At 38.7% G+C, this 12,578-nt stretch overlaps 1 protein-coding gene across 1 annotated transcript in view; it reads left to right on the top strand.

Moving 5' to 3' along the window:
* LOC126251405 (ABC transporter G family member 20) overlaps positions 1-12,578 on the top strand; it is a 423,401-nt gene that overhangs the window by 403,938 nt on the left and 6,885 nt on the right. The window contains exons 13-14 of the mRNA XM_049951813.1: positions 10,684-10,754; positions 12,421-12,509. Of these exons, the coding sequence (XP_049807770.1) occupies positions 10,684-10,754; positions 12,421-12,509 (160 nt within the window). The remainder of the gene's footprint in view (positions 1-10,683; positions 10,755-12,420; positions 12,510-12,578) is intronic.

Below are 12,578 nucleotides of genomic sequence, written 5' to 3'. Positions count from 1 at the left end.
TTCTACTCCAGTCAATGAGATTCTAAGCTGAACACATGCGTGGAGACACAATAGTGGGATACTAACTTAACTGTCATTTGCCATATAGCCAGATAACCAGGAGCAATGGTCTGGGTTGCCATTTATTTTCATAGCAGAACCTCCCATGGCACCTTTACAGCACAGTGGTACATCAACAATATTCTGTGCCCTGTTCTGTTGCCCTTCATTGAAGGCCATCCTGGGCTTACATTTCAGTAGGATAATGCTCACCTGCAGATGGCAGGAGTTTCTACAGCTTGTCTTCATGCTTGCAAAACCCTACTTTGGCCAGGAAGATCACCAGATCTCTTCCAATTGAAAATGTTTGGAGTATTATGGGCAGGGCCCTACAACCAGGAGGAGGAAATTAGTGTTTAACGTCCCGTCGACAATGAGGTCATTAGAGATGGAGCGCAGCTCGGGTGAGGGAAGGATGGCGAAGGAAATCAACCGTGCCCTTTCAAAGGAACCATCCTGGCATTTGCCTGAAGCGATTTAGGGAAATCACGCAAAACCTAAATCAGGATGGCTGGAGATGGGATTGAACCGTCGTCCTCCCGAATGCAAGTCCAGTGTGCTAACCACTGCGCCACCTCGCTCGGCCCTACAACCAGCTCAGGATTTTAATGATATATGATGCACCTCATTGTACCAGTTGTTAGGGGTCCTACTGGTTCCATTCACACATGGAGCATGGGAAGAATGTTCGTTTAAATGCCTCTTTGTGTGCTGTAATTAATCTAATCTTTCCCTCATGATTTCTTTGTGAGTAATAAGTAGGAGGTTGTGGCATATTCCTAATATAATCATTTAAAGCCAGTTCTTGGAACTTAGTAAATAGGTTGTCTCATGATAGTTTATATCTATCTTCGAGAGTCTTCCAGTTCAGGTTCTTCATCATCTCTGTGACACTCTCCCTTAGGTCAACACTTGTGCTGCCCTTCTCGGTACATGTTTGACATCTGCTGTTAATCCTGTTTGGTAAAGATCCCACACATTTGAGAAATACTCCAGAATGAGTCAAATGAGTGCCTTGTAAGCAATCTCTTTCGCAGACCGATTGCATTTTCCCAGTATTCTGGCAATGAACTGAGGTTTACCACCTGCTTCACCCATGACTGAGCCTATGTTTTATTCTATTTCATATTCCTACAAAATGTTATATCCAGGTACTTGTAGGCATGGCTGATTCCATCTGTGACTTGTTGATGTTATAGTCATATGATACTTCATTTCTTCATTTTGTGAAGTACAAAATTTTACATTTCTGAATATTTAAAGCAAGTTGCCCAACTTTGCAGCACCTTGAAATCTTATCAAGAGTTGACTGAATATTTATGCAGTTTTTCAGCAGTAATTCACTATAGATAACTGTGTCAACTGCAAGAAGTATGAGGTTACTATTAATATTCTCCACAAAATCATTAATATACAAAATGAACAGCAAGGATCTCAACAAATTTCTGTGGGGCATACTCAAAGTTAATCCTACATCTGAAATAACTCTCCATCCAGGATAAACTGCTGCATCATCTCTGTCAAAGAATCCTCAGTCGAGACAAAATTTTTTTCTTGAACCTCATATGATCATACTTTTGACAAGAAGTGTAGACATGCCACTGAGTCAAATGCTTTTTGATAAGAAATACTGCATCTACTTGATTACCTTCATCCAAAGCTTTCAGTATGTTATGTGAGAAAAGTGTGAGTTGTGTTTCACATGATCAGTGTTTCTGGAATCCATGCTAGTTGCCATGGAGGAGGTTATTCTGTTCAAGATAACTCATTATGTTTTAGCTCAGAACATGTTCAACAAATTGATGTAAGGGATATTAGACAGTAGTTTTTTGGATCACTTCTACTACCTTTGCTGTAAATGTGTGTGATCTGTGCTGTCTTCCAGCAACTGCATACAGTTTTTTGTTTGAGGTATCTGTGACAGATTACAGTTAGAAGATTGGCAAACTCAACTGCAAATTCAATATAGAATCTGATTGGGTTTCCATTGGACCCTGGAGCTTTCTTCATTTTAGCTGTTTCTCAACATTACTGACCGTAACACTTTTTTCACTCATTTTTCCAGTGGTACAAGGATTTAATTGCAACATTTTCTCCTGGATTTTTCTTTGTAAAGGAACGTTTGAAAATGGAGTTGAGTATTTCAATTTTTCTATCCTCAATTTCAGTTCTTGCTTCATTCGTAAGTGACTGTACACTAACATCAGGTGCCACTGAACAACCTTTACATATGAGCAGAATTTCTTTAGGTTTTGTGAAAGATGATTTGACAATATTCTGTGACAGTAGTTACTGAAGGCTCCACATATTGCTCTTGACAGCCAGATGCTTTTCATTCAGCATCTCTCTAACTATAGCCCTATGCTTTGTTTCACACCTATTAAGCAGTAGTCTCTGTTTCTTTAAGATTCTTTACAATGACTCTACACCATGGAACTATTATACTACATGCATATCAATCCAGTGTGTGGTCAACTTTTTTTAACCGAGCCATAGGTCATCTACATGCTCCTGTCCTGTGCTGAAAATGTCAAGTTCCTCATTGAGATGTGACACTATTGCTTTTTGATCTAGTTTATTGAATATCTGTATCATTCTACTTGTTTTAGCTGTCCTTTGTACTCTAGTAATCATTGTGCCAAAACTGCACTGTGGTCACTGATACCTGTTTTGATGTGGACACACCCAAACATATCAGGTTTATTTATTGCCATTAGATCTCATATATTCCCATCATGAGTAGGGTTCCAAACTATTTGTTCTAGGTAGTTTTCAGAGAAGGCATTTACTGATGTTTCACAGGATGTCTTGTGACACCCACCACTAACAAAAGTATAATTTTCCCAGTTGATGTTTGGATGATTTAAGTCTCCACTGATGATTACTGTATGAGTGGGAAACTTACATACTACCAAACTGAGAAGTTCTCTAAAATTTTCAGTTTCTATAGGAGGTGTGTCAGGTGGGCAACAGAAGGATCCAGTTACCATTTTATGCCCACCCCTGATGCTGAGTCATCCCCAAACAATCTGGCATTCAGCTTCAATTTTTGTCTTGGTGGATTTGAGTTTCTTGACTACTGCGACAGACATATACCCTCCATTTCCCATTAGCCTATCCTTTCTATAAACACTTAAATTCTCCCCAAAAATCTAACTGTTGCCAATTTCAGATTCTAATCAGCTTTCTGTACTTAACATTATGTGAGATTCAGTGCTTTTCAGGAGTTGTTTGAACTCAGGCACTTTGTTGTGAATGTTTCAGCAGTTAAACTACTAGGCTATTAATATTTTCATCTCTGTGGGGCATTCTTTTGGGCCTTATACTTCTCAGTCTCCTGCAGCTGCCATGTTGCCTAGTCTAAAACACCCTTGTGTCCATTCCACACACAGAGACATGTACCTGCTTATCAGCCTCTGATTTTTAGTGCTCACCTGTCCCTTTAGGGGTGCCCTACAGTTCTCAACCTCACAGCACAAGTCCAGAATTTCACAGCGTAGCTAGTCACAGAACCTTCAAAGTTCAGTCCTTCCACTCGACTCAGGACCAGGAGTCCATGATCAGTTCTGGAGACAATGCTGCAAACTGCAAGCTTTGTTGAAACTCTATGCACAAGGCTAGTCTTCTCAACCTTTTCTGCCAGTCTCAGGAATGATCCAGGTATGACCTTGAAGATCAGACAACAGGCATTCGCCCCAATGTGCACCACAATCTGTAGTTGGTTGCACCCTGTTCCCTCAGTGTCTGCTGGAACAGACTCTTCAACATGTTGAATGAGTCTCCCAGGCATACACCCTGAGTGCCCCTGGTGTTCCATCCTGTCGTAGTGGCCATTTCCCTAAGCGGTACCATTATTCACCATACATTTGAACTGCTGACCATTAATATGCCCTATCCTTTTGCATTTTCTTCCCCTTGACATGGGACAAAGCAGGTTTCCCCAAAAGAGGTGAAGTGAGCCCCACTGGCTCAATTTCAGTTTCAGAGAAAGACACCTCAAACGGTTTGGTTAGGGGGATTGGTAGATTAGATTAGATTAGATTAGTACTTGTTCCATAGATCATGAATACAACACTTCGTAATGATGTGGAACATGTCAGGGTAATAAAAGGTGTCCATACAAGATACTACATTACACAAAATATTACATGACACTTAATATTTGTAATTTGTGTGTGTGTGTGTGTGTGTGTGTGTGTGTGTGTGTGTGTGTGTGTGTGTGTGTGTGTGTGTGTGTGTGTAGGGGGGTTGGGGAAATTACCCACGTACTATATCCAAAAATTCATCTAATGAGTAGAAGGAGTTGCCATGAAGAAATTCTTTTAATTTCCTTTTAAATGCTATATGGCTATCTGCCAGACTTTTGATGCTATTAGGTAAGTGACCAAAGACTTTTGTGGCAGCATAATTTACCCCCTTCTGAGCCAAAGTTAGATTTAACCTTGAGTAGTGAAGATCATCCTTTCTCCTAGTGTTGTAGCCATGTACACTGCTATTACTTTTGTATTCGTTCAGATTATTAATAACAAATTTCGTAAGTGAATATACATATTGTGAGGCTACAGTGAAGATCTCTAGCTCTTTAAATAAGTGTCTGCAGGATGATCTTGGATGAGCTCCAGCAATTATTCTGATTACACGCTTTTGTGCAATGAACACTCTTTTACTCAATGATGAGTTACGCCAGAATATGATGCCATACGAAAGCAGAGATTGAAAATAGGTGTGGTAAGTTAATTTACTCAGATGCATATCACCAAAATTTGCAATGACCCTAATAGCATAAGTAGATGAACTCAAATGTTTCAGCAGATCCTCAGTGTGTTTTTTCCGGTTCAACCCCTCATCAATGCATACACCTAGAAATTTTGGATATTCTACCTTAGTTACCGATTTCTGATCGAAGTCTATATTTATTAATGGTGTTATTCCATTTACTGTGTGGAACTGTATATACTGCATTTTGTCAAAGTTTAATGAGAGCCCCTTTGCAGAGAACCACTTAATGATTTTCTGAAAAACATCGTTTACAATTTCACCAGCTAAGTCTTGTCTGTTGGGTGTGATAGCTATACTTGTATCATCAGCAAAAAGTACCAGCTTTGCATCTTCGTGAATATAGAATGGCAAGTCATTAAGATATATTAAGAACAGCAGAGGACCCAAGACCAAACCTTGTGGCACCCCATTCTTGATTGTTCCCCAGTTTGAGAAATCACCAGTTTTTTGCATATTATGTGAACTGCTTATTTCAACTTTCTGCACTCTTCCAGTTAGGTATGATTTAAACCATTTGAGCACTGTCCCATTCATACCACAGTACTTAAGCTTATCTAGAAGTATTCCATGATTTACACAATCAAATGCCTTTGATAGATCACAAAAAATCCCAACAGGTGACTTCCGGTTACTCAGAGCATTTAATATTTCATTAGTGAAAGTATATATAGCATTTTCTGTTGAAAAACCCTTCTGGAAACCAAACTGACATTTTGTTAAAACTTTATTTTTACAAAGGTGTGAAGATACTCCACAATACATTCCTTTTTCAAGAATTTTGGATAAGGCAGTCAGTAGAGAGATTGGGTAGTAGTTGTTGACTTCAGATGTATCCCCTTTTCTATGCAGTGGTTTAACAATGCCATACTTCAGTCTATCTGGAAAAATACCCTGCTTCAGAGAGGTATTACATATGTGGCTAAGAATCCCACTTATTTCCTGGGAACAAGCTTTTATTATCCTGCTGGAAATGCCATCAATTCCATGTGAGCTTTTATTCTTCAGGGAGTTTATTACCTTCTTAATTTCAGAAGGAGAGGTGGGTGGAATTTCAATTGTATCAAATGGTGTGGGTAAGGCCTCTTCCATTAACTGCCTTGCTTCTTCTAATGAACATTTAGATCCTATTTTCTCTACAACATTTAAAAAATGATTATTCAAAATGTTTCCGACTTCCGGCTTGTTGTTTATCAAGGTTTCATTCACTTTGATGGTGATGCCATAATCCTGTACTCTTGGTTGCCCCGTCTCCCTTGTAATAATATTCCAAATTGCTTTGATTTTGTTATCAGAGGTATTAATCTCAGACATGATGCACATGCTTCTGGACTTTTTAATAACCTTCCTTTATGTAGCACAGTAGATTTTGTAATATTTGGCTGTTTCTGGGTTATTACTCTTTCTTGTTGTTAGATACAGTTCCCTTTTGTGGTTACAGGATATTTTTATTCCTTTAGTAAGCCAATGCTTTTTGCATGGTTTATTATAATTAGATTTAACTACTTTCTTGGGGAAACAGTTTTCAAATTCTCTTACAAGTGTATCGTGAAATAAGTTATATTTTAAATTAGCATTGGGTTCCTTGTACACCTCATCCCAGTCTAACTGCTGAAGATTTTCTCTGAAATTTCTAATTGTTGAGTCATTAATTGAACGCACAACTTTGGAGGGTAGTTTTGAATTACTGAATGGAGCTATGTCATATACTGTAACTAGCTGAGCAACATGATCAGAAAGCCCATTCTCAACAGGACAGAAATTTATGTTTTTTTTAAACCTATCTTGATCTATAAAAATGTTATCTATCAAGGTACTGTTGCCTTTACTACCTGGGTAGGAGTCCACCTCCGGTAGCTGAGTGGTCAGCGCGACAGACTGTCAATCCTAAGGGTCCGGGTTTGATTCCCCAGGGGCTGGGTGTTGTGTTGTCCTAATCATCATCATTTCATACCTATCGACACGCAAGTCGCCGATGTGGCGTCAAATCGAAAGACTTGCACCAGGCAAGCAGTCTACCCAACGGGAGGCCCTCGTACATGCCATCATCATCACCCGAGTAGGAAAATTAATGACAGATGTCAAATTGAATGAACCGAGCAAGACTTCCAGGTCATTCTTCCTATTACACTCTTTCAGTGAATCAACATTGAAGTCCCCACAAATAATAATTTGCTTTCCCCTATCTGACAGATAGCACAACAAGGCATCCATGTTTTCCAGGAATAAATGAAAGTTTCGTGAAGGGGACGTATATACTGTTACAATTATAAAAGAGCCCTCCTTCAGTTTAAGTTGACAGGCACATGCTTCTATATGTTGCTCTAGACAAAACTTTTATGTATCTAACAAGGGAACCTCCCCATCGCACCCCCCTCAGATTTAGTTATAAGTTGGCACAGTGGATAGACCTTGAAAAACTGAACACAGATCAATCGAGAAAACAGGAAGAAGTTGTGTGGAACTATGAAAAAATTAGTAAAATATACAAACTGAGTAGTCCATGTGAAGATAGGCAACATCAAGGACACTGGAAGTCAAGGAGCGCCATGGTCCCTTGGTTAGCGAGAGCAGCTAGAACGAGAGGTCGTAGGTTCAAGTCTCCCACGAGTGAGAAGTTTAATTTTTTTTTTCAATTTATGTGACAAACTCTTATGTTTTCATCACTATTTTGGGAGTGATTATCACATACACAAGAAAACCTAAATCGGGCAAGGTAGAAGAATCTTTTTACCCATTCGCTAAGTGCACAAGTTAGGTGGGTCGACAACATATTCCTGTCATGTGATGCACATGCCGTCACCAGTGTCATATAGAATATATCAGACGTGTTTTCCCGTGGAGGAATCGGTTGACCTATGACCTTGCGATCAAATGGTTTCGGTTCCCATTGGAGAGGCACGTCCTTTCGTCTACTAATCTCACGGTTTTGCGGTGCAGTCGCAAAACACAAACACTAAATTTATTGCAGTGAACAGAAACGTCAATGAACGAACGGACAGATCATAACTTTGCGAAAATAAAGAAAGTAAAATTTTCATTCGAGGGAATACTTGAACCAAGGACCTCTCATTCTGCAGCTACTCACGCTAACCACGGGACCACGGCGCTGCTGAGCTCGCATTCTCCTTGATGTTGCTTATCTTACATATGGACTACTCAGTTTGTATATTTTACTAATTTTTTTCAGGGTTCCACACAACTTCTTCCTGTTTTCTCGATTGATCTGTGTTCAGTTTTTCAAGGCCTATCCACTGTGCCAACTTATAACTAAATCTGAGGGGGGTGCGATGGGGAGGTTCCCTTGTAAGCTTTCTACACAGTGATAACTTTTGACATATATGGCAACTCCTCCTCTCACCTTATTCTCTCTATTCAAATGTGTAGCTAGTTTATAACCACTGATATTTACCTTTTCCATATCAGACACAATGTGATGCTCAGACAGGCATAGTATATCTACTATGTTATCAGATTCAATGTCATCTAAACAAACCAGGAGCTCATCTACTTTATTCTTCAATCCCGGAATATTTTGGTGAAAAATGGTAACATTATTTTTTACTTTACTTTTGTGAGAATCTACTTTTTTCTTTAATCCGCCAATATTTTGGTTAAATATGGTAACATTATTATTTACTTTCCTGTTGTGAGAATTTTGTGAGTTTTGGACCTCTTTAGCACCTGCTTGCCTGAACTTCTCAATGGACACTGATGTTAGTCTAAAAAAGAGGAACATCCATGAGTACTAGTGTCCCCCCTTATGGATTTCACTAACAACCCAGCCAGTTTACCCTTCCTTTTGCTATTGAGGTGTAGGCCATGCCCTGTGAAATCCCCCCTATCAATAGCCTCGACAGAGTGGCCGTCCTATGCAACTGATCCAACTCCATATTTACCCTCCTGACAGAGCGGTTCAACTGGGGCTGATCATGCCGCAAGAAAGCAGGCACCATCCCAACATTGGTATGGGTTTCACCAGGTCACACTCAATACTGTAGCCCTGATCCCTGTCGATACTGCTTGCCACTCCACCCACTATCATCACATGATCCTGCTTTGTGAAACCCTTCCCCAAGGAACCTATATCCTCTACCACCTGGTTAAGACTTGCACTTGGCTTGAAAAAGTTTGTGACCTGGTACCTGTCACCCAATTTTTCCTTCAAAATCTGGCCCACACCTCTTCCATGGCTGCTACATAGCAACAGAACTTTCCTCTTACTTTCTACTTTTTTTGAAACAGTTGGTTTCCTAGTGAGATTCTGTTGCATCTTAACTACATCTACTTCTACTGGAGCCTCTTCCTTACTTAATTGTGGTAGCAAGGCAAATCTATTGGTTGTGCCAATTGGGAAACTGTCAGACACTGTCCTCTTTCTGTGGCCCCTGTTCCCAGCTACCACTTTCCACCACTGTTTACCCTCCTCCCCACTTAACCTCTTCAGTTCCTCCCTCGCTCTGTCCAAATCAGCCTGAAGGGGATCTAATTTTCTCCTCCTGTTCAGCTATAATCCTATCTCTTGAGCAAACCCTACAAAAGAATGGAAGAGTCTCGTTTGCTTCCCCAATTCCCACACTGCTACAATTTCCCCAATGAAACCACCTGTCACAACAGCTGCACAAAACCCCTGAACTACCTTTCCTACAGCAGCTCACACACTTAGTATCCCTGGCCCCTGTACACCCCTTACAGGATGCCTAGATCTACCATTGACATGCTGCTCATAGTCAAGTGGATGAATAATGATGAATGATGAATAATCCATACTTCCTGCAGAGGAGAAAGGATCTGCAGGAAAGAACAGTGCTTGAGCCACCTTTGGTATCATAGCTACATGACTCTCATGAACTCTTCCAATGCACCAATTTGCAGCATCTGCCAATCATTTGTCAGGGCAATTTCCAGTCACTAACAAACTTCAAAAAAAGAGTTAATTTACAATAAATGTAAATAATATATACTGCTCTTGAAACGGAAAACTAAGTGTAAAATTTTCAAAAATATAATTTTGTAACCTCAAAAATTCTCAAAAATAAGCAATTTCTCAAGTAATTATACAATGAAATTAGAGAACAGCTGTTTTGAATGAGGATAGGTCTGCAGTTCTCAAACATTTTAAAGAGCACAAATAAGTTTAAGCTTACGATTGATGATAACAGTACGAGTTTATCATGGTTTTTGCAAATGGTTAAAATTTCACAATGTATCACAATACAAATGAGTATTAATGACTGGTTTAAGACCCAAGAGACACAAGCCACCCTGGCACCAAGCTCCAAGGGCCACCAGAGGCACAACAGAGGCAAAATTTCCATACAGAACATAAAACTATCAGTAGTGGTGCCTTGGGTACCAAGCTGTGTGGGGCGCTAGTGATCTCTAAGTACAAGATTTTTTTGCATTTGTATCACACTTAGAAGCAAAACCTGATACATATACATGTGAAATGTATGCCAGAAAAGTGGAGGGGGGGGGGGGGGGAAGGGGGAGAAGAGGGGTGCCAAATGCTAAGATTAGCAGAAGTGATGCAAAAAGTAAAACATGTGAATCTAGAATTTCAAATTGGTGCACAAATCATTGTGAAACAGTAAAATTTTCTGCAAGCACTCCAACAAATCTTGCATCTAACTTCACAATAATTCTTTTATTTCATGAACTGAATAACTTAATACATAAATTATGTATTTGAATAGCTGGAAAGATAACCTATTAATTTTCAAATGAACAGAAATAAAAGAAATGTAAATAGTAGGCCCAAATATGTAGTGAACGTAACTGAAATCTCTGTGTCATAAATAAAGCCTGCTTTTTTGGCTTTCTCTTTGTGAATCTATTTTCATAAATGCATTTTCTTATCTTTTCCAGTTCCAAGAACCTGTCTATGGCACAAATGATCCAAGTTTCACCGATTTTGTAGCACCTGGTGTTATACTCACGTAAGTCTTTTCTAGCATCGTTAACATTCACTGTACTTATACAGAATAGTTCCCCATTAAGAATAAAATAGCAAGTGCATATATCAAATGTTATCTTTTATTCAAATTATGTACATTTATTTAAATACATCAAAAGCAATTTACATCCTTCATTCAAAACTTGTGAACAGTAGTCTACTACCATAGTCACTGAAATGGTCTTAACAATGGAAAACTTCATGAAAATTATTTCTAGCTACATGAAAGTCATTCAGAACATTACAGATTACATTTTTGTGCTTGTTTTGTGGATATGATATTAAGTGAACTTTGTAACTGTCATTTCAAATTGTTTTTAATATGTTCCTCTTAAAATACACTGCCAGTTATTTTTTAATTTGATACAGTTTGTGCTCTTTTAATTAATGGAAAGAGTCCTAAAATTGCATTTAGCTAATGACAGTTATACAATCTGTAAAATTTTAGGAATCATAGATGTAATTATGTGTTGAACATGTAAGACCTAATTTCCTTTGGTGTTTCACTGTGGATTAAAATATTAATGAAAATTTTCACTGACTTAGCTGACTCCTACTTGTTCTTTCCATAGTGTATGCCAAAATTTGTGACATAAGTTATTTCCATTTTCTGCATACTTTTCAGAATAATAGAGGACATGACGGAAAAAAAAAAAAAAAAAAAAAAAATATTGTGAGAAATGCAACAGGGGAATTGTGTAAGATATTGTAATATTAGTGGAAAGGATTTGAAAGATTTAGAGAGAGTAATGTTTCTCAGAAAAAATGAGATAGATATGGAGAAAATAAAGAGGAAATGGGCAGGAAGGGGGCAGGTATTGAGGATACCGAGCAGTAGGGAGGAAGCAGGGTAATGTGTGTAGCTATAAGGAAAGTGCTTATTTGTTGAAACTACCCGCATTAAATATTTAATTACTTGCAAACTTGTCACTTTTCACTGCCCATTGCAGTAGCTTTAACATATTCTGTGACTGAAACTGTATGTATGTGTTTCAGGAAAACTAAAAAAAATACACTGAGGATGCCACAACTGTAGTGAAACATGTTTGGGCATTAAAGCAAAACAATAACTGTGTACTTGGAAAAAGGCAGACTCAGGAACAGAGCTTAAAATTCCAATATGATAATTTATGTATTATTTGTTCAATTTTTCTTTATGTCTAATGGAAGGTGTGGAGCGAGCATAGGAAGCAAGTTCCACCCAGTATGCAGTCTGCTGCATGAGTATGAACAGTATGCACAGAGGGGAGGGTGGGCAGGACATGAGAACAAAATCTTAAAATTTCATGCAGTTCTGGGAATAAATATGTAGTTTGTATAAGGCAGTGTGTGTGTGAAGGACCAAGAATTACTCCCTCACTCATTTTGAAATAAGTACATAAACAAACTGTCAGTGCAGCACAACATTCACTATGTGACTACCTGAATACTGCATGCAGTACTAAAATTGTCTGTTGGCATTTGCTAATAGCCTGGAGTCTTCCAGATTTTCACTCCTCCAGATATATGGAACAAAGCAATACAAACGCAAAAATAGTGTTTAGATCAGAATATAAGAAAAATCAATAAATATCTACACCTTATCTATCTCATCTGGTTTCTTGAGTGAGTTGAACATTAATGATCAATCTTTCTTTTTTTAATTTCAGGATTGTGTTTTTCTTGGCTGTGGCTCTGACCTCATCAGTTCTTATTATTGAGCGAATGGAAGGTCTTCTTGACAGGAGCTGGGTAGCAGGTAACCTGCGCAGCAGTCACTTGATTGCTGTTACTTTATTTTTCATGCACCAGACAGGAAAACCAACAC

The sequence above is a fragment of the Schistocerca nitens genome, chromosome 4 (genome assembly GCF_023898315.1).
Source record: "Schistocerca nitens isolate TAMUIC-IGC-003100 chromosome 4, iqSchNite1.1, whole genome shotgun sequence".
NCBI lineage: Eukaryota > Metazoa > Arthropoda > Insecta > Orthoptera > Acrididae > Schistocerca > Schistocerca nitens.
This window is presented reverse-complemented; position numbering and strand designations above follow the sequence as displayed.